Consider the following 22,118-nt stretch of genomic DNA (forward strand, 5'->3'; position numbering starts at 1 on the left):
CTGCTCCTCCCTAATTGAAAGTTTAAGATAGCTACAAAGCAAGAGTTCCCTTTTACCTGAGAGTCTGTTTATAACAGAATTTCCTTTTTGATATGATCATTTTAATTTGGTAAAAAAGGTATAGGTAACTGAAGAACTATGTCCACATGGAATCTAGGTTGCTTTGACAGAACAGCACTGCATTATTTCATTATCAGCTTTACAGTATGAGAAGTATCTGCTAATGTTACCCATATGCTTCAATCAAAGGATAAAGGTAACTAAACCTACGTATACAGGCTTTTTTTCTAAGTTTTCAACTCTAGGAATATTTCTAACCTCATCTTACCGGAAACTTAACCAACTTTCAGACTTTATCAACTTAGAATGTGGTCTCTACCACAATTTTCTAAAGTCATCATTTTACCTACTCTCATACTTATGCAGTAACTTATGCAGAGGGGTCTTTCACTTTTCATTCAAACCTAGTTCACCTGCTTACCTCCCATGATGAATTGGCAAGTGTTTGCGATGGATTCCATGACTTCCTTCTACAAAAGCATTGGGAGGCTTATGGTACACAGAGGCCAAAGAACCAATGTGGCAGATTAGTTCGTCCAGCAGAGTTGGCTCAATAAGGTCTGTTTCCTCAGAGATCAGTGGCTTCTCAGACAAGACTACTTCTTTGGCTGTGACAGGGTCCGTTGAGAGAAGGCGCCAGTAAATATAGCCTCGGTCTCGAAGGTCAGGGTTATCAGAATCCTAATGAAAAGGCAAAAGCAAGAAAGTTTAGATGGAATTTTCTCCATACAGAAACCCAAACTGCTGGGTTTCTTGTCAAGGCAATGCTGTAGTAATTTATGCAGAGTTGGCCATTAAGAAGATAGCTGCTCAATGTAATTTTTAATACAGTCATAATCATGTAATTTCTAAAGTTTCAAGGAGTTTAAATATAAATTCAGATAAGTTAGTCCTATGACTCAAAGTCATACATAAGTTGGAAAAGGGAAAATAATAGATTTAGTCTGGTCAAAGTGAACTTGACCTTGGGACATAAAAATGACAAATATTAGCTGAATTATTCAGAACATATATCTTACATATATGTCACCCCTACCTTCTTTCTTCATTCAAATATTTATTACCTCCTATGGGAGACACTGCCTAGGCCCTGGAAATAAAGAGGTAACAATACACACTGCCTGACTTTAAGGAGTTCCCAGAATATTGGTACAATGTAATATGAGAGACTGTTGTTTTTAGGTGCCGTCACGTCGACTTTCACTTAGAGCAGCCCACGTAACAGAGCAGAACCGTCCCACAGGGTGTTCTTGGCTGCAGTGTTTAAGAAAGGAGATCGCCAAGTCTTTCTTCTGCTGAGCCACTGCGTGGGTTCAAACCGTCACCTTTTCAGTTAGCAGCTGAGAGGCACTATTACCTAAGTAATCAGAAACTATTAAAGACAGAACTTAAGTGTTTCTAAAAGGGGTGACATTTGAGCTTGGTAGTCTTGTTTTTTGTTGTAGTGGTTTTTAAATAATTTTAATCATGCTCATGGTTAAAAATAGTTACAACTGCCATACCACAATTGAGAAGCGTATGATGTAAAAATCAATCTCCTCCTATCTTCCAAACCCTCCCCAATCAATCCTCCATCCCCAAAGTAGCCATGGTTAACAACGTGGCATCCAGACAGCTTTCACATACACGTATAGTTATTCTGTATGACAGCAGTTTCATATTCTATATACCGTTCTGCAAGCTGCTTTTCACACTGGCACATCCAGCTACAGTTTGTTTCTGTATTTTCACCGCTGCATCATCATTTACTAGTGCTCTGTGGGGACATTTACATTGTTGCCTCTTTCTTTGTGCTCTCCTACCTTTTATTTATTATAATTATTACAAAGTGAAAATAAACACCATGGCATTTAGCTCCTTGAGTACATCTATATGGCAGCACTTCTTCTACCTGAGTTGTTCCAGGGCATCATGTTATGAAAGACAACAATAATTCCTGCTACAATTTCATATTTAAAAAGTACACACACACACAAATATTTTCTTTAGATGGGCCAATTTGAGGGCTTCCAAGTGAGTTTCTAAATGAGCAGATAAATTGGTTCATGATTCAGCCATTTAAGGCATTTATCATTCAGCTCAATACCAGCAGACACCCCGAAGGCTTTTGACAACAGGATTTAAAATTTTTTTTCCCCCTTTGGTGTTATATTGTTTAATTTGCACTCAAAATGGATTACTGGTTACAGACAAAAAACATAAAGAACACTGCAATACAACAAGTTAATAGAGTATAAAAATGGTAATTTTTACTTCCAGATAATCTATCACATTCACAGATTACATTATTCTAATGGAAATGCACATACACCTTTTCCCCACTCATTATCTCTTTATCCAGCATCTCACGTTTACGTCAACAGTAAAAAATCTACTACCCGCATATTCTGCACATTAACGACGTACATAACAAATGCCGAGGTGCAAGGTGACAATAACACTGGCTATGATGGTTAAGGTTACTTGTCACCTTGGCTGATTCTCAGAGGTTTGGCAGTTATGGAATGATGCGGTCAGCCTCCATTTTCACATGATGCCAATTACGCATAACAACCTTCTCTTTGGAACCTAACCATGTCAAGACGTGAGGAGAGGGGACACACACACGTACACACACACACGTCATCATCATCACCACCAAAAATGTCTCTAGTATTTGAAATGCCAGAGTTTAAAAAAAAAAAAAGTGATAATAATAACCAATTTTGTTTTGTTTTTTTAGGGGGAGTAATTTGCTCCTGAGTAAGTGTTTATAAATAGTCTGAAACCTTCTCACTCAGCTCTTCACTTGGAAACAAAGCTTGAGCATTATGAAAAAAAAAAAAAACAAGCTGATCTTTCAAAAGAGCAAAATACAGGTTTTTTAAAAAACAAGGTCAGGAAAGTAATTCTCCCCCTTTTTTTACATACAGGTTCAAAGTTAAATTTTAATCTATACATTTAGTCCCTAAAGCACATGTCATTTAAAATTTGTAGACAAATTATCCTATTTATTACGAAATTAAAATGAACACTGCACATCACTTATTAGCTGGAAAAATCAGTTTGTCTTTATAGATAAGCAATATTGTTAAAGACATTCAAATGATATTTATAATATAATACATTGTTTAATAATATACCAATCAAAAACTATTTTATATCGCAAATTATCTCTTTCGTACATTATGCAAATATCTAATCAAATGACTCCTCAAAAATTCCTATGGGTGTTCACAAAATTATAAGTTTCTGTGAAAGAAGTTTATAAGCTCTCCTGTCCCTCAAATTCAAAACTGCAATAGGGTAAATTGCTGGAGACAGAGTTACTGCATCAAAGGGTACACACGCTTTGAATTTTAATAGAAGACTGACTAAAAAATACAGTCCTATGAAAAACAAGTACAAAATTTTCAAGACTGAAGTCAAGAGTAGGCAAGGATCTCCTGTTGCTCCAGCTCTGTTGTTCTAAAGTCTGGTGCGTTAGGCCTTCTGTGAGCTGCCCTTTACTGTCTCCTTACTCAGGTGGAAGCACAATAAATCAGGCCCAGAAAATATGTGTGACAAACAAGAAAACAGAAGAGCTCAGCTGCTAATCAAAAGGTTGGCAGTTTAAATCCACCAACTGCTCTTCGGAAACCCTATGGGGCAAATCTACTCTGTCCCATTGGGTCGCTATGAGTTGTAATCGACTCAACAGCAATGTGTTTTTTTTTTTAATTGTGTGCCTGGTGACCTGAAAATTTGGTTTTCGATCTATTATACTGCTAGCCCTCAGGCCTTCCTCAGGATCTCAAGATAATAGTATACCTATAAAAATGAGAGCTTCCAAAACAATCCTCACTAGGTAAGCTCTAAAACAGTAGTTCTTAAACAACGTGTATCACGATTTTAACACACCAGGAAAGCTATTAAAAGTGCAGTTTGGAGGAAAAAAAAAAGTGCAGTTTGCAGGGCCTTACCCACAGAGGTTCTGACTCATTATGTCAGAAGTGGGACCCAGGAATTCGTATTTTTAACAAGCATCCCAGGAGATTTTGACAATGGTGGTCCCTAGTTAATAGGTAGAGATGTTAAGATGAAGACCTCTCTCCCATGCAGCAGGAATAACCACTAAGGCCTGGATACTTCTGTTCAGAAACAGAATCCCACCACCTAATTCAAACTAACATTACCCAGTGGATCACACTACTGTCAAACTGGTACTCAGCAACCATAAGTATCAGATTCTTATTCCACAAACTTGAGAAAATATCTCAGAGAATACCTGCGAAAGTGAAAAAGATTTACATACATGTGTTTACTCTTCTGTGGTAACTCCTCAGGCCTCATTAATTAATCGGACAGAAAAGGCAGGCCTACAGAAATTGCCTATTTAGTCATTTACAGCCAAACATGAAATCATCATCCACAAACATTTCAGAACTAGAAACCTTACTCATGTGCTAGCTTAGGCGCAATAGTACTGCAGGCAGGGAATGTACTCTCGAAGTCACTGTCAACCTTTGGACTAGGATAGTGGACAAGGACAAGGACCCTGGTGCCAGGCTACCTGGGTTTGAGTCCTAGCTCCCTCTTATAATCACTTCTCTGTGTCTCAATTTTCTCATCTATAAAACAGGAATAGTAACAGCACCATCCCTCATCAGGTTGTTGTAAGGATTAACTGAGTTAATATGTAAACTGCTTACCAGAATGCATGATACACAGTAAGCACTATACAAATGATAGTTCTTATTAAGATTCTGTACTAGTCCCTGTACAGAAAGTCTAGAAACAGAAATGTCTGTTGGTTTATTTATACTCCACCCTCTTCTAGAGAAGGATTTAATAAAGCTTACAAGAAAATGCATATAAAGCTAGAGAGCATAAATTAAAACTAGAAGCAGAAAAATGCATGCTACAATGGATACACATTTACTATGGGAGGTCCCTAAGTTTGATTCTAAGATTTTGAGCAACCATTATGAAAAGAAGCCCAGTCAGGTAAACCAGTCAGGGGGCAGTCAATTATACACCAATATACAGGAAGATCCAAAACTTGTCAGGAATTTAACAGGGCCACATAATGAAGAAAACATGTAATGGAATAAACAATGACTAACAACAAGTTGACAACAGATCCAAGTAGGATAGTTTCTCATGACAACCCTTAATACAAGTTGACGGTATCAGTATAATTCTGTAAAAACAATTCTATTAAACGTCAAATACAATGCAGTCTGGGTACCCAGCTCTCTAGTAATCTGGTTTGATTCTGGGGTGAATTTCAGGCTATCTGTAAGAATGGAGAGACCTGTATCCTTTAAGCAATGCTCCCTGAACACTTCATCTCAGTCAAAGTTGGATAAATACTGGGTGATAATGAGACTGAGTTTGAACTCTGACAAGAATCCAAAATACAGCTATCATATGCTACCTGTTAAATACAAATACATAGGCCTTAACAGACAATGGAGCTACAGACAGGGTTGAGAACTTAGGAAAACAGAGGACCCTGCCAAGGACACTTGCTTGAATATAGAATTTCTATCCCATATCTATCTGGAGGTGAGAAGAGGGAGCAAAGCCAAAATTTCCTTTAGAAAACTGTTTTGAATCCATTGTAACAGAGATACAAATGAGTTATCAAAGGTCTAGACACAGAAAGTCTAGAATGCTCAATTCAATAGTGATAACACTGAATAATCATTACCTTGATGGCTATGGAAATTGCTTTGCTTCAGGCAAAGGGAGATGCCCGAAACTTAAAAAAACACTTCAAAGAGCTCTTATAAATACATTAGAAAGATGAAAATTAATAGCGGGAAAGATGAGAGCTCAGAACTAAGTACTGTGAAAGGGTTTTAAATTTTGATAATATACCATTATAAAAAGATAAAAAAGAAAGGAAAATGGTAAAATGAATATATGACTCAGATTCCACGTGTAGACAAACTTAAAACCTATTCTCGACTTCAATGAAGACCATCGCTAAGTTATGATGGGTTGATAATCGTTCTACTACAGTTCACTGGAAGAAGAATTTTGGTTTCTGTTGCTCTAAAATGGTGACCTGATCTCTCAGGCTGGCTGCCACATTCCTGACATCAGAATCCATCTGAACATCTTTCTTCTGACACCCTAAAAAAAACACCCTAAGGAGGGTCAAAAATACCAAATTAATTCAAGGAAGCAACCTAAGGACTTTAAAATTATTTCCTGAAGACTGCTGAAATAGCAAATATTTTGTTACCTATATATTTACCACAATTTTGAAAAATTGTGAAAAAAAAATTTCTTTTATGAAGAAGGCAACCATTCTAGAAGGTAGAACATTACCTGAGATCTTTACTCCAACATTTCCCATCTGTAATGGTACCTATATCTGAAAGCTGAAACTAAGTAACCCTGAAAGGTACTGTCAGATCAGTGCCATTTTCATATTAGTATGTCCAAAAAAAAAAAAAAAAAATTTTTTTTTTTTTTCATTAAGTAGTTCCTGGGTGGTGCAAATGGTTAAGTGCTCAACTACTATGCAAAAGGTTGGTGGTTTAAACCCACCCAGAGGCATCTGAAAGACAGGCCTGGTGATCTGCTTTCAAAAGGTCACAGCGTTGAAAAATCAGTGCAGCAGTTCTGCTCTGCACACACAGTGTCACCATGAGGGTCAGAACTGACTTGATGGCACCTAACAATAACAGCCTGCCCTTCACTAAAGGGTCTAAGTTCAATTTTCATGAATGATCATGAAAACTGGAGTCAGTTAGCTCATTTAAAAACCCATACAACCAGTTACAATTCAATGGAATACATATAAAAAGCATCGTTTTTATATCTTAACAAGATTTAAAGGCTATACCTCTTCCAATTGAAACCTCCCTAGATGAACCTTCCCGGGAAGAGTTTCATAATTTCCTACAATTTAAAACAAGACAACTCAATCCCTCACTTTGTCCAGATTTCTTACCTGGGTTGCCAAACTCAAGACCTGCTGGACCAGCTCCTGTGTTTCTGATGGTTTCTTTAGAAACAGCTTCACTATGGCAGTAAGCAGAGTGAGCTGCACCTAAACAGACATAATCTGAGTTACTGTGGGGCCCTTCTGATTTTGACTATGAGACAAAGGCTAAGCTCAGTTGTTACCAACAATAGCAGTCAAACGTATTCATCGTCTAAAAACTCACTAGCCACCTGTCCTCAAATTGCATTTTTGGCACCAAAGTACATGCTAACTGATAGACATTAAACTGGTTCCTCACCAAGTCTTTTATTATTTACTTCCACCAAAAGATCCAACTTTGGAGGAACTATGGACTCATCTATCATACTGGGGCAAGAGCTAAGACAGTAGAATTATTTTAGATCAGTCAATGAGGGTTGGGCTGCTGGACAAACAAGGAGATAAGCAGCGTCACGAAGGACCTTGCAGAAATGCAAATGCTTAGGCCCCATGGCAGACCTAGTGAATCAGAAACTTTGGGGGTGGGGCCCAGCAACCTGTGCTTTAACAAGCTCCCCAGGTGTTCCTGATATTCACTACAGTTTGAGGACCACTGGCCTAAGTTACGTAGGATTGTTCTGCCAGGAATCGGTAGAACTGAAAAATGTCATCCCTGTGGAAGAAAAATGAACATATCATATATACATACACACACACACAGTTTCTATATATACATAAATACATACACACATACTATATATAAATACGCTCATACACATTCAAGAAACTGCCTAACCTTGACTTTCCCTGAAATCTTCCTAAAGAGATCTAGGACACAGGATATAGAAGAGAACTTACCTGGGTGCTTTCATCGTGAAAACCCTCTAGGAAGCTCTCTAGTAACTCATCTGCATTGTCAATTCTTTCAGCATATTCTCCCACGATCCAAATCATAGCTGCTCGAGCATCTGGCTCATCGAGCGAGTCTAAGTTCTCACACAGAGTAGCAATGATACTTTCATACCTGATACAACAAAATTGACCATGGTTACTGAAAGCAAAACTAAGAACTGTATTCAATAGTGAAACTAAAAAGCAAAACCACAGACAAGGCACCCTAAAACAAACCACCAAATTTCTAAGGCGTTTAGTCAAGAGAATGTACAGGCTTTTAAGTCAGAAAATTATAAATGTTTAATATTCTTCATTTATGTTTTAAGTATTAGACCTTATACCTTTATAAAAACTCATAAGATACTCTTTTCACATAGGAAAAAAAAATCTGTGGTGTAAGATAATACCACTACCTTGTATTTATAACAATCTTTCTCATAACTAGGTCAGAGAAATTCCATTTTGTTTTCAGGAAAACAGACAAAAACAGTATCCAGACTACAAACAATAACTCTGTCCGTTAATTCACCTCTGTTTTTTTAATAGAGATCTTTATATTCTTTCCTTCCAAGGTCCCTCATAATAATGATTTATTTCTCCTAAGAAACAAGTAATTCAAATTCTGATTTTTATATATTCTCTCATTTTTATCATGCTGAATCCGTATCTGTGGCTAATATAGTTTAAAGCTATATTAAATGAATGACATTATGTAATAATTTACATGTGGACAACTCAACAGTACACTTGTTTGCCTTACTTTCACTGATAAATCCAGGCCCTTAATAGCTCTTTCTTAAAATTCAACTGTCACAGTCCTTATTAACGTAAACCAGAAATGGATGTATTTCTCTACAAATAATATTGAGATACATATCTTTATCCTTAATCAAGATGTTTAGAAGCCCAACACTCCCCTTTTCTAAGAGAATGGTAAAGGTATACAGTTCTCTTTCTAAAAACACTTTTTCTAAAATTTTTTAATATACATATAATGCTTAATAAACCACTACCCTGCTGAACTATTTACTAGTTTCTGAGCACACTTAACACTTTAAAGACTAATCAAAAGCTTCAGCAGAAGGTATCTCTATGATTACAAAGCAAAACGAGATTCTGGGATACTTACAAGATCTGTTCTTATTTCACTCTTTCAGATTCTTTAACAGTTTGCTTTCAAAAACAAACCTGAAAAGGTATTTTTCCTTGATAAACTAAGAGGCCTCAATTTGAAAAATTGTGGGGAGAAAATGTCGATTTTGCATATCTGTATAGAACAGCTACAACGCGTCAGAAAAGGCCTGAGACTGAACTGTTACGTGTCCTGTAACTTTCCACAAAGTACTAGGTAACACGCAAAATGACCAACGCAGCTGTCACGTTCCTGGCTTTAATGGTAGGGTAATCGTATAATTTATCATCCAAACTGAGATATTTCTGACAGTAAAAAGGGGCATGGTCATTAAATATGCCGGGGTAACAGCAGGAACTGGGATTATGCCAGAGGCAACCTAGAATATACAGTTATCCAATTTAATGGTAACTTTACCAAAGAATCTGATTATGCTAACTTCAATATATCCCAATGGGCAGTATACAGTCAGATATAGGTTTAATTCTTCTGAAAGCAATAGAGTGAAAAACCAGGTTTTAATTCCTGTGCTAACTACCTCACGTGTTTCTGATTTTTAATAAAATATCCTATTACGACCAGTTACATTAAAAAGAATAATCCTTCTCAGCCAATTACAAAATGTCTTGCTTAAAACAGGAAACCCTGGTGGTGTAGTGGTTAAGAGCTACGGCTGCTAATCCAAAGGTTGGCAGTTTGAATCTACCAGGCGCTCCTTGGAAGCTCTATGGGGCAGTTCTACTCTGTCCTATAGGGTTGCTATGAGCCGGAATCAACTTGATGACAATAGGTTTGGTTACTTAAAACATAGAAACACAGAAATATTTGGACATACTTATTGGGATACTTTCGGAAGATGTCCCGGATGACAACAATTGCCTCTTGGACCACATAATTTACTTTCGTCTGGATGAGATCAAGCAATGTGCTTACACAGCGCTCTGCAGATTGCTGCGAAGAGGAACATAAAAAACAAGAAATCAGACAATCTGTCCAACAGTACCTTAAAAGAAAAACAACAACCAAAAAACTCTGAAACATACAGGTGCATCAACTATACTAAAAGGTTATGCAGTTAATTTGACCAAGATATACTAGATGCTAGGCTATCTGATGTAGATATATAGAAGTTTTACATATACTCCAAATTTTACTTATTACAAAATATACTGACAGATAAATCAGTTCAAATGAAAAGAACCACCCTGGGTAGCTGGCAGAGTAGAACTGAGAAGAGAGTTATAGAATAAGCCAAGGTAGGAGGCTCTTAGCTGGCGTTCATGTGTTAGTGGAAACAGCAGAGGTGTCTTTAAACTTTTCGAAATGAGATGCCAAATTTTTTACGTGCATGTATAGTAGGATCTGATTTTTGTAAAACATACACCTATGTAGGACTACATGAACAAGGATTTAAAATCATGTAACCAAATCACGTATACCATGCATCTCTGGGAGAATGGATGGAGAGAGAGTGTTCTATTTCTGTTTATCTTAATTTGTAGTCTCACAATGAACAAATACGGCTTTTCTAGTAGGCATAATAAAAGTTTGTTTTTTTTTTTCTTTTTAAATTACGGGATGAGACAAAAATGGTAAAAACTAAGGAACAGAAGAAGTGAGGAATTCCTGATCTTAATGCCTTAACTTCTCTCAAGCAAATAAAATTACTTCGTTTTATTTGGAAATTAAAAACGACCAGGGGTTTTTTTAAAGAAAAAGGCAAAAATTACTGGGGGTGGAGGGGTAGAACTATGGCGTTGACTTTTCGATGGTATTTACTCAACAGCTTATTGCTTAATCTTTACGCTAGCCAACTTAATATAACAAAATTATAAAATTTTTTACCTCAGTACGTTTATGGCAACTAGAAACACCTGTGTTTACAGTCATGCTAAAACATCAACTCCAATAAACTCTTAAAAGACACCTAAACTTCCACTAATAAGCCCCGTTCTCTTAGCTTAGCATTAAATTAAAATTCATTTTTTCATTTGTCACATCTTTGAAACCAACCACACATTATAAGGGTAGGCTGCCCTGAAAGAAAGCAGCAGCTCAATTTAGAAGCTATACAGAAAGTCTATTACAATTCCCTTGCTTCTCCTCATCCCATGGGCAGGTTAGTTATGAACAGGCAATTATTGCCCACCCCTTGCCCAAAAAGCTGTGCCTGGTCTAGACAACTCTTTCAAAGTGATAAACTTGCATGGCTGAAACAACTCTAGGAAAACTTTTAAGGCAAATCCAGGCAACCTGGGATAAGACAGCACTACATAAAAGGCAGGATTCTTAAAGGCTGAAATTAGGTTTCCAGGGAAAAGCACAAATGCTACCAAAATCTGTCCCAAAATTGTCTTCGTTGGTAAGTAGGTAGTTATACCTTGATAAAAATGTATGTGAAGTATGGTGATAAAAAAAGATATATATCAAGAACAAATAAACAGACTTCCATTTTTCAAATGCAGCAACAGAAGCATATTAAGTATCTGAAGCCACTGAGCTAGCAGAACCAGAGTTGAAACCAGGGTTAATTAACTTCTTGCTTATAACTACTAGTCCACTAAATGATTTATCAATGATAACTACATAGAAGAAGCTCTAACTGGAATAAAAACAAGGGAGGTCAACTGGGACCTTGGCTTTCACAGAAGCTTCTGACACAGCATCTGCCTCCTTCTCTTCCTGTGAAGTACTGGTCATACTGTACAAATTATTTCAGTATCCTTGAGAAGACATATGGCCCAACCCTCTGACTCTAAGAATTACATATAATCAAGTAGCAAGAACAAATATGGGGCTGTGAACCCACAATAACATAGTGAACAGAGGCCATCATTAATTTCAACAAATTTTGAATGAGGGAAAACAAATGGAGGGCTGGTGACTGATGAAGCAGGACAAAATAAGTTGCAGTGCATAATACCTGCTGGAAGGCTGCAGCCAAGCTAGAAACCAATCTGCCCTCTAAGGCCACAGAGGGGCTCTTCAAGAGGCCTTTCAAGTAAAGGTCAACTCACTATCTTAAAGCTGAAACCTGCTAATTAACAGCCTAATTAGCTGTCCTAATCAGCTTTCCTATTGTTTCATTCTTAAATATAAATGGGCTGCACTTTACTGTATTACATGGTATACACCCCAATTTAAAAATCATATATACGTATGTATATATACATAGATATGCAGTGCAGTGGGTTTCTCTTACATATGGCCTTACTGGCCTTGGGTTTATAATTCTGCCAAAACGATTAGCTGAGCCACAATCTAGCAAGGGATTGGTTGATTACTATGCAAGTAAGGGCCTGAAAATCCACCCAGTAAGATTGAGCCCCTTGGGGTCCAGCTCAGAGATTGGTGGTTTTATCACCCTGCTAGGCTTATATAAGGGCCAATCCCACAGAGATTAACAGGGACTTCGCTATCAACAAGAAGAGCCTGGAGCCGAACGCATCCTTTGATCCCAGGGTCTCTGTGCTGAGAACGTCCCAGATCCAGAACAGAGACAAATGTAACATGGAAGGCGGCATGAGATGGCGCAAGATGATGGCAAACACAGCAAAGTCTAGCAGCAGAGAAACAGCAGTAGGAGTATGAGTCGCAGGACCAGGAGACTGGTACAAGACGGTGCGGTGGGCTTGCCAGCTCAGAGAGAGAGAGAGGCGGCTGTGGTGGGCTTGCTGGCCCAGAGAGAAAGAGAGAGAGAGCTAAGTGTCTTCAGGCAGGAGGCTTGCTGGTGGAGTTAAAAGCTGTAACACTTGCCCGAGCCAAAAGGGACCGGCCTGCAGATGCGGCCAAGAGACGGGTCCAGCGTATGTGCGTGGCCAAGAGATGAGCCTCTTACTTCCAAGTTAATTCTGATCCCAAGTTGTAGCCTGTTACTTCCCTAATAAACCACATAACTAAGTATGACCTGTGAGTTTTGTGTGGCCACTGTGACTAATTATCGAGCCAAGCAGAGAAGTAGAGAGTACTGTGGGGAGTGGTAGCTAGTGTCAGAAACGGTGAAAAAGTTGGGGTGGAGGTACGTCTGACCTGTACCTCACAGGAACCAGCTTTGTGCTGATCCTGGTTTTCATCTCTCCTCCTGAATGCAGGCAGTTCCTCACACTAGATTACAGACACATAGGTATTTATGCGACCATCATCATACCATGTCCTAGATAATTAAATTCAAAGTGCAGAAACAAATCAAAAAACTGTAATTCATGTCTTTTGGGATACAAGAAAATATTGCAAGAATTAAAAAAAGAAGAGCAATACTATGAAAAAAGGTTCCAAAACATTAAAGAATAATAAAGAGAGGCTTTCTGGGATGATGGCTGTGCAGAAGCCAAAAAGCAATTCAAGCAAAACGACAGACGAGTTCAAGAGAGAAGGGTCTAGGACAAAAGGGAGCTTACAGATTTTGATACTATGCTTGAAAAGCTGGAAGAAGATAGGAGTCCAACAAAGATATACAGTGTAAGAAAAAAAAGGCCAATTACAGAAACTCCAGAGAAAACAAAAGGTTCTATAAAAAAGAAAATACAATCATTGCACATTGTATGGCACCACATATTTATGCGGCCATAGTATGCAAAATAAAAAGAAGAAATATTATCTCAATTTACAAAGAAATCAATATAGGACCAAAAATTCATAACTATACTGGAACACAGGAGAGAGGAAAAGTAGGAATAGGAGGATTATGAACTATACTTATCTCATAGCACAAACCTAATAAACAATGTCTACTATTTTAGTAAATCCATAACCAACTGGATAAGCATACTATTTAGAAGTATGGAAGTAAGCAAAAAAATAACTAAAACAAGCAATAGTTAAAGAGTTAAAAATTATTCTCTCTGGTAACAGGGTCTAGGTAGGGAAGTTCTTTAATATTTTAACTATGTGCTTTATTATTCCGATAAACTAAAAAAAAAAAAGTATTTAAAATAAAGGAATGAGGAGAACAGTCAGAAAGCTGTAATGTGATCACAACTACCATGGACACTTGCCTCCACCTTGATGGCACACCGTCCAATGGCTCGCACAGCTTTGCGAACAAAGTCAACATCCACCTCTGTGGCATATTCCTTCAGTTCTGCCAGAACCTGTTAAAAATCCAGGAAGTGGACAATGACTAAGGATTCTCAAACAGCAATTTCATGTCCTAATTTCTTCTAAAGGTCAGAACTTAGAATCTAAGTCACTATAAACTTGAGTCTGCTGAAGTCTGACCTGTGCAATGTTGGCTTGGGATGCCAAACGAATCATGATGTCCAACTTCTCCAGTTTAACATAGATGGGATCGTTGTACTTCACAAAGAAGACTTTGATTTCCTGCTTCAAGATTTCAGGCCTGTGGCACACAAACACAAGATAAGGAAGGTGAAGGCATATATCGATACATTCTTCCGAGTTCGTATTAATATCTAATCTGTGCCGCTCTGCCAGTCCCTCTTCCCCAGAAAAAGAGTCACAAACTTTCTCTACACTCCTCTATTCTTTTGAGTTCCATCTGACTATTTTTATCCTTTTTAAGGGTCAGGGTACATGTTGCCAAGAAGAACTGCTGGAATAACAACAATCCCACTCTAAACTGCAGTATACCAGGCAACTCTGGTGGCGTAGTGGTAAAGAGTCTGGCTGCTAACCAACAGGTTGGCAGTTCGAGTCCACCAGGCACCCCTTGGAACTCTATGGGGCAGTTCTACTGTGTCCTATAGTGTCGCTATGAGTCGGAATTGACTCGACAGAAATGGGTCTGGTTTGGGTTTATGGGTTTATGTAGTATTACCAAGGAGCCCTGGTGGAGCAATGTTAAGTGCTCAGCTGCTAGCCAAAAGGTCAGCGGTTCAAACCTCACCAGATGTTCCACGGAAGAAAGATGTACCAGTTTGCTTCTGTAAAGATCACTGCCTTGAAAACCCTATGAGGCGGTCCTACTTTGTCCTATATGGTCACTATGGGTTGGAATCGACGGTTGATGGCACACAACAACATGTAGTATACCAAGGAACTCTGGTGGTGTAGTGGTTAAGTGCTTAGATGCTAGTATACCAGAAAGAGACCCTTCAGAAAATAAATGGAATTCTAGGGCAACACCAGGCATTTATTACAGGAACACTCCAATATCACTTGTTAGCCTCCTGATCTGGGCAAGTTGTCCTGCCACACATCATTTTCATTTACATACACTAAAATTCTAACATTGGTCTACTTAGGATTGATATTATTAAGCTGAATTCAAAATTACAAATACTTTAATCACCAATTCATTATTTCCCAACCTTTTCTGGACAATTAGGTTGATGTTCCTCAAGGCGACGTACTGCACCTCTGGCTCCCCAGACAGCAAAGTGACAAGTGGAGGGGCTAACTTCTTCAGCAGCATATTGTAGTAGTCAGAGTCCTTAGGTAACAACTCTAGAAATTTCATTAGGACTTTTACTGCTGAGAGCACCACTGCTGAGTTGGCATGGGATAGCCGGGGAGTTACCCGCTCACAGATGCTGAGGGCAGAAAAGAAAAATTATTATCCTGAATTACAATTTCTTTACTCAATCCATTCTATAAGCTAATGTGTCAGAGTCCCATGGCCCAAATATTGAGAAATTAGAGAGTCAATTAGAAAAGTCGAAGCTCCATGCTTAGGTAAAACTGGAATCCAACACAGCAGAAGCCTCGTTCCCAGCAAACTACAGGCAGAGCAGGGGCATCAGGAAACCAATAATAAGGGATGTTTACAATGGAAGGACACTAGCAATACCCGAAAACACTTGAAGCTCACACCATTTACCTCCTGTTTTATAGTCCTCTCTGTCTCCCCACATTATGAAAGGGCTCCCTGCCTCACAGCCTATTTCTCCTCAACCTACGGGAAGTCAAATTAAGCAATCTGAGGGTTATTTCATAGTGAGAAGGAGCAACCAACTTGTGGCTAAAGGTTTCACTGTGAGATGCAGAAGGAGGTGGGCTGGCAGAGAAAACTACCCAGTCCCTTGCCTCAGGATTATAATGGAAACTTCATAAGTTCTTCTTCTTTTTTTTTTTAATATTCAAATACCATTGTAATGCTCTCTCAACCTTTTCCCCTTCCCCTAGCCCGTGCCACCTTCATTTAAATGCCTTGAGAAATCTTGTATATTTAATTATCTGTTGAGGATTTTTCAGAGATTAACCTAATTTTAATAGCTCTTAAACATCACGAGTGGCTAGCTGACTACATTCAACTATGGATACAAGTAGGTTGTGTTTCTCTTTCTTTCTCCTGTATCTGCATGGTTGACTCCCTGATCTCCTTCAAATCTCTACACAAATGCCACTGCCTCAGTGAGGCCTTCCCTGGCCACATTTTTAAAACTACCACCTCTCATACCCAAATGCTCAGCATTCCTTAGAGCCTTTCCCTACCATATCTTTCTCCTTAGTACTTATCACCATCTGACATGTTATATACTACATAATTAATTTTGCTTACTGCCTCTCACCTCACTCCCATCCCTTAGAGTAAGTGCTCCATGTCCACTGCTGTATCCTCAGGGCCTAGAACAGTGCCTGATGCATAGCAGGGGCCCAGTAAATTATTGCTGAATGAATGAATAAGTGTGATATGTCGATAACCAACAGAAAATAAAACTCTACCTTAGGTAGAGTTCTCTCCTGAAGATATTTGTACTTTCAATGATGGAAAGAAACTATCAGGGTGAACTAAGTCCAGAGGGAACAATTTCCCAGACAAGTGAAGAGCACTTACATTATAGTAGCTTGGAAATCAGCTTCAGCCAGGCAAGGAAGGTTCTTATCTACCGTAATTAAAATATGTCAACTTTAATGAAGAGCCAACAATTCTTCAGAAGTACTTTGCCTAGTACAGTGCCTATATATATAACATGCTCAATAAAAATTGGTGATAATTTCAACTCTGTAAACTAAAATGTGTGTATGTGCATATCAAATTTAGTAGCCAATTTCTGATAGTCAAAGGAAATTTATAACACTAAGTGATAGAGGACTGAGCTGCTACTGTCAGAACAATCCAGGTATGCCTTCCAAAATCTGCTCCAAATTCAGACAGATGTGATTTCCGTATCTAATGGAAAGCATCATGTATTCTGTCGACTGTCATTCCTAGGAACCAAAGCACTTTCTCTAGTAGAGAATTACAGGTATAGTTAAACTTAATAACTAGTTATCCAGCCACTTACTATGCATCTAATAGAATAAAAAGTTTGTCCTTACAGAGAAAGACACTCAATAACCTTTGTTTGCCAAATGGCCAGGAACTGCTGTGTGGGAGATGTGAGACAATGGTGATGGGATTTTGGCAGGTGGTGACTGTATTGTTCAAACAAGAAACGAAAAACACGCAGCATTTAGAAAGAGCTACTTTGGTATAGTTTACTCAACCATCAAAAATGTCCCTAAATCCAGTGAGAATATACCTTGGAGAAAACAACAATACCTACCCCACAAGCCACTGATCTTCCTCAACAAAAGAGACCCTTATTCTAACAGCAGACACTAGAACTTATTGAGTGAAGCAAGACTCCTTGATTCTATCCAGGAAAACAGACTCACCTCTGAGCCTCCCGGTCGTCTTTAGGGTTGTAGTTAGATAGGCAGTCGAGGATGAAAATCTGGCCCCACTCAGTGCACTCATTCAGGGCTGTTAGCAGCTTATTAATGTTCTGTGGGTTCAGATCAAGCAGATTGCTGTTTGGGTGAGACTCGCTGATTTCCGACAATGCTGCTACAGCATTAGCCACCACCTGGGAAAGAAGAGATATGACCTTGATTCACCAAGAACAGTTAACTTAGACAAATACTTCATCAATCGTCTCTGGATCACTTTATAGATCTCAACTCATAACCATTCCTGAACATTTTACCTGTCATATAGAAATAGAGAAACTGCTTTGAAAACATATATTAAGCTGCTAGTGATGGCATTCTAGAGCTTCCTACTAGTCAGGCAACCTGGCATTAAAACAATTCATATGTTAGCGGAGTCTCACACATGATCTACCATTAAAGCATATGTTAGCCATTTTAGTAATACTCAAAACTATGAATAAAATCAAGGCATATGAACAGCTATAGAAACAGCAAAGTCTAAATATGAAATACATACATTCGGCAACAGAAAGAAAAATCTAGGCCAAATAATTTTATACGTGCCTGGGTGTGTGTATGGTGGGGGAAGTTACGCCATTAAGCACGTGTTAGATTGTAAGAAAATGTGGGCTTGAGATCCTAGTTCACTAGTACGCGATGTTGGGACAACACATATTGTCTGAATACCGGGGATAATTTAATCCACCTCACGTTAGTTTAATCTGAGGATAAACTCAGATGACATTATGTATAAGTGGTTTCCACAAAGCCCTATGTAAACTTAAGGTGATAATATTCCTGTAATTCATCAAGTTGCATGTTTTTTTCACATTAACACCTCTGAAATTCGGGTGCATTTTATAGTCAATGACATGTCAGCTTAATAGGCAGAATTCTTCTTTCCTGGTCATACATAATAATGCATCTCATAATCAGTAGCATCTTAGATTCAACGGAATATGGCATATCCCCAATGTATCCTTCCTTTACATGCTATGATAAATGAAAAATTGCTACCTGAGACAACAAAGTAGAGGCCTATATTCTGACTAACAGAACTAGGAATCTGTATTAGTTACAAGAAGAAAATTCAACTCTTTATATAAAAATTACAGATTATTTATAATTAAAAAACCTACAACCAATGCATGTGTAAATAATTATAAAAGACTGCAAAAAAAAAAAAAAAGGAAGAAACGAAAGAAAACACAAAAATCTTTACTATGGCCCTATTTAAGTGAGTTTAAAACCACATTTTACAATGAAGCTCCCAGCTGCTACTAAAGATTAGGTGAGGCTGAATATTCTTTACGCATAAAATGTGATGGGAAATAGCAGCTTCAGCAATTATGTTGCTGAAAAGATTGAACTGTACTGTTGTATTGAAAGATTATACAAAATGTCAATACATTATTAGTTTCTACTTAAGTCCCTTGCTAAAAGCATGAGAAATCATGAGTTGAATGATTATTCTTTTGTAACCAAGAGAAGACACATAATGGCCACAATTCTGCTATTATTTTAATATCTATGCTGCCTGGGTAGTGTGCAAATTATCCCAGCATATGATTTTACATAGAAGATAAATGTCTAGGAAATCTGTATCCATTTTTATGTACAGAATAATGATGCCACAAATAGAATCATCTCCAGCCATAATGTGGTAATCAGAACAAAGATTCTAATATGAAAAATCAGACTCACTTGATAAATATGATTACGGGTATAATATTTTATTGTTATTAAGACAAATCAGGAATAATTACCTAGTTCACTTACTGGATGGTAGCATGTACAAGGTCCTTCTCTGATGTAATTTTTGTTTGCTAACTTTACCACATGGGGCCCTGGTGGCGTAGTGATTAAGAGCTATGGCATGCCATGGCTGCTAACCAAAAAACGTCAGCAGTCCAAATACACCAGCTGCTCCTTAGAACCCTATGGAACAGTTCTACTCTGTCCTGTAGGGTCACTATGAGTCAAAACTGACTCGAAAGTGACAGGTAACTCCACCATCAAGCAATGATGAGATAATTATCTCCCCCATCATCTCAGTGCTTTACAAGCAATGAAAAACTATCTTATTTCCTGTGTACAATACATTACATAGACCTGATTATAATACATAAAGGATTAAAATGTCATATTGGAAGTCTGCTTTGATCTAGCGCTGCTACCACACGACCAGTTTTGTCAAAAACAAACCTCCTACCACAATTCACCACTTCTGCTAGCCAAACCCTCTTCATGTTAGAAAAAAACTTATAAAGGCTGTTAATAGCAAACATAGAAGAAAAGGTGAGATTTGAAGAAATTAAAAAGAGCAATGGGGAGAAAAGGAAGAGAACAAGATGCTGAATAAAACGATCGATCATAATCCCTCTGTTATTATCATAAGCAATTGGAAATTAAACTAAGTGTGTAATGCAGTTAATGAGGTATCTGTTCTGGTGTTTTAAATGGCAATTTCCACTTACTATCACATATAAACAAGAAACAGAAAATTAAGTCTAATTAAAAGATTCAGAGATCAAATTAGAAAATTATATTTAGCAAAGCCTGCATTCTGAGAAACGCGATCACTGAAGACACTGACCAGAGGAGATGCTATTCTGCTCTCCAGTACCAAACTCAATTCTTCTAAAACTCTTCAAAGTTCCTTCCATCCTACCATTCCATTTTCATCTCCTAATCTTCACATTCAGACTGTTCTGTTTTCAGGAACTTACTAAGGCAGGCCCATAAGGGAGTTTTTCTAGTCAGTAAGCCATGTTTCTCTCACTCTTTAATGGAAATTCCAAATACACCAGTCGCAATGATTCTAAAGTAGGCAAAGAAAAAGATGACTTCAGACAGGAACCGGGAGGCTAAGCCAGACAGGGAAGGGAGGAATACTTACTTGTCAGTGTTTATACTTTGTATCTTTGGAATTCTATACTACGTACATATGTTGTCAATTAAAAAAAATAAACTTTAAATAGATTGAACCTTAAGATTCACTCATCTAGAGAACCTTCTCCAAACAATATTTCAACATCACAAAAGAGCAAATCCAACCCTTGCAGTAACTGCCTTGATTTATTCATGGGTTCAAACAATGGTATGCCTCTTTCACTTGAACCATGACTTTGAACTTAAATTGTTAAGATTACTATGTATAATTTTTTTCCCTAAGAAAACTGGTATTTCTCAGGAAATAACACCACGAAGAAAACAATGGCCTCCAAAACAATTACCTCAGAAATATTAGCGTTCCCAAGAAAGGGATTTATAAAAGAGGGTACTACTTTTAAAATGGATTTATAAATAGGGTTTCTTTAAAAAGTAAGCTTCCTCAGTATATTAGTTGACTTATAAAAAGTTGGCATCTATGCTACACAGGAATACATCCATAGCATTAAAAAAAAAAAAAAGACATCCATCTTGCCTCCCAATTACGGAAAGCTCCACTCTTTGGGAAACTGCAACAAACATTCCCCTGGTAGACCTAATACAACATGTATTTACCTCATATTTATCAAACACAAACATGCATAAACGCACACATACACAAAAGCATATATAGGCACACACATAACACTCAATACTTATTATTTATAGAGTACTCTTTCTCTACCTTAACTACAGACTTCTCTTCAATTTGATAGTTCCTTAGGGGTCCTTGGAAACCCTGGTGGCATAGTGGTTAAGTGCTATGGCTGCTAACCACAGGGTCGGCAGTTCGAATCCACCAGACGTTCCTTGGAAACCCTATGGGGTCGCTATGAGTCAGAATCGACTCAATGGCACCGGGTTTGGTTTGGTTTTGGTTAGGGGTCCTTAGAGTCTGTTATTTATTTATTTATTTTTAATTGAGGTGAGATTCACATAACATAAAATTAACCACTGGAAAGTAAACAACTGAGGGGCATTTAGTACATTTAGTGTTGTGTAACTACCACCTCCCTATAGTTCCACATTTTCATCACCCCAAAAGGAAGCCCTATACCCATTAAGCAGTTACGCCCCATTCCTCCCTAACCCCAGCCCCTGGCAACCACCAATCTACATGCTGTTCTATGGATTTACCAATTCTGCATATTTCATATAAATGGAATCATACAATATGGGACCTTTTGTGTCTGACATTTCACTCAGTATAATGTTTCAAGGTTCGGGCACATTGTAGCATGCATCAGTATTTCATTTCTTTTTATGGATGAAAAATATTCCATTGTATGTATATACCATAATTTGTTTATCCATTCATCCAATGATGGGCACTTGGGCTGTTGCCATCTTTCGCCTATTGCAAAAGGTGTTGCTACGAACATGGGTGTACATATATTTGAGTATCTCTTTTCAGGTCTTTTGGGGAATAAACCTAGCGGTGGAACTGCTGGGTCATACGGTTAATTCTATGTTTAGCTTTTTGAGGAATATAAATTGTTTTCCAAAGCAGCTGAACAATTTTTACATTCCCCCACCAATTTCTCCATATCCTTGCCAGCATTTGTTATTTTCTGTTTTGTTTTAATTACAGCCATCCTAAAACTA

At 37.9% G+C, this 22,118-nt stretch overlaps 1 protein-coding gene across 4 annotated transcripts in view; it reads right to left on the reverse strand.

The window, feature by feature from the left end:
- Positions 1-22,118, reverse strand: part of AP2B1 (adaptor related protein complex 2 subunit beta 1) — a 139,215-nt gene that overhangs the window by 76,580 nt on the left and 40,517 nt on the right. For all 4 annotated transcript variants that reach the window (XM_003414552.4, XM_003414551.4, XM_010594240.3 and 1 more), the window contains exons 6-13: positions 17,547-17,737; positions 15,257-15,478; positions 14,205-14,325; positions 13,982-14,077; positions 9,823-9,938; positions 7,820-7,985; positions 6,989-7,087; positions 482-741 (exon numbers count right to left, since the gene is read on the reverse strand). In XM_003414552.4, coding sequence (XP_003414600.1) covers positions 482-741; positions 6,989-7,087; positions 7,820-7,985; positions 9,823-9,938; positions 13,982-14,077; positions 14,205-14,325; positions 15,257-15,478; positions 17,547-17,737 — 1,271 coding nt within the window. The remainder of the gene's footprint in view (positions 1-481; positions 742-6,988; positions 7,088-7,819; positions 7,986-9,822; positions 9,939-13,981; positions 14,078-14,204; positions 14,326-15,256; positions 15,479-17,546; positions 17,738-22,118) is intronic.

Source organism: Loxodonta africana, chromosome 18 (genome assembly GCF_030014295.1).
Source record: "Loxodonta africana isolate mLoxAfr1 chromosome 18, mLoxAfr1.hap2, whole genome shotgun sequence".
NCBI lineage: Eukaryota > Metazoa > Chordata > Mammalia > Proboscidea > Elephantidae > Loxodonta > Loxodonta africana.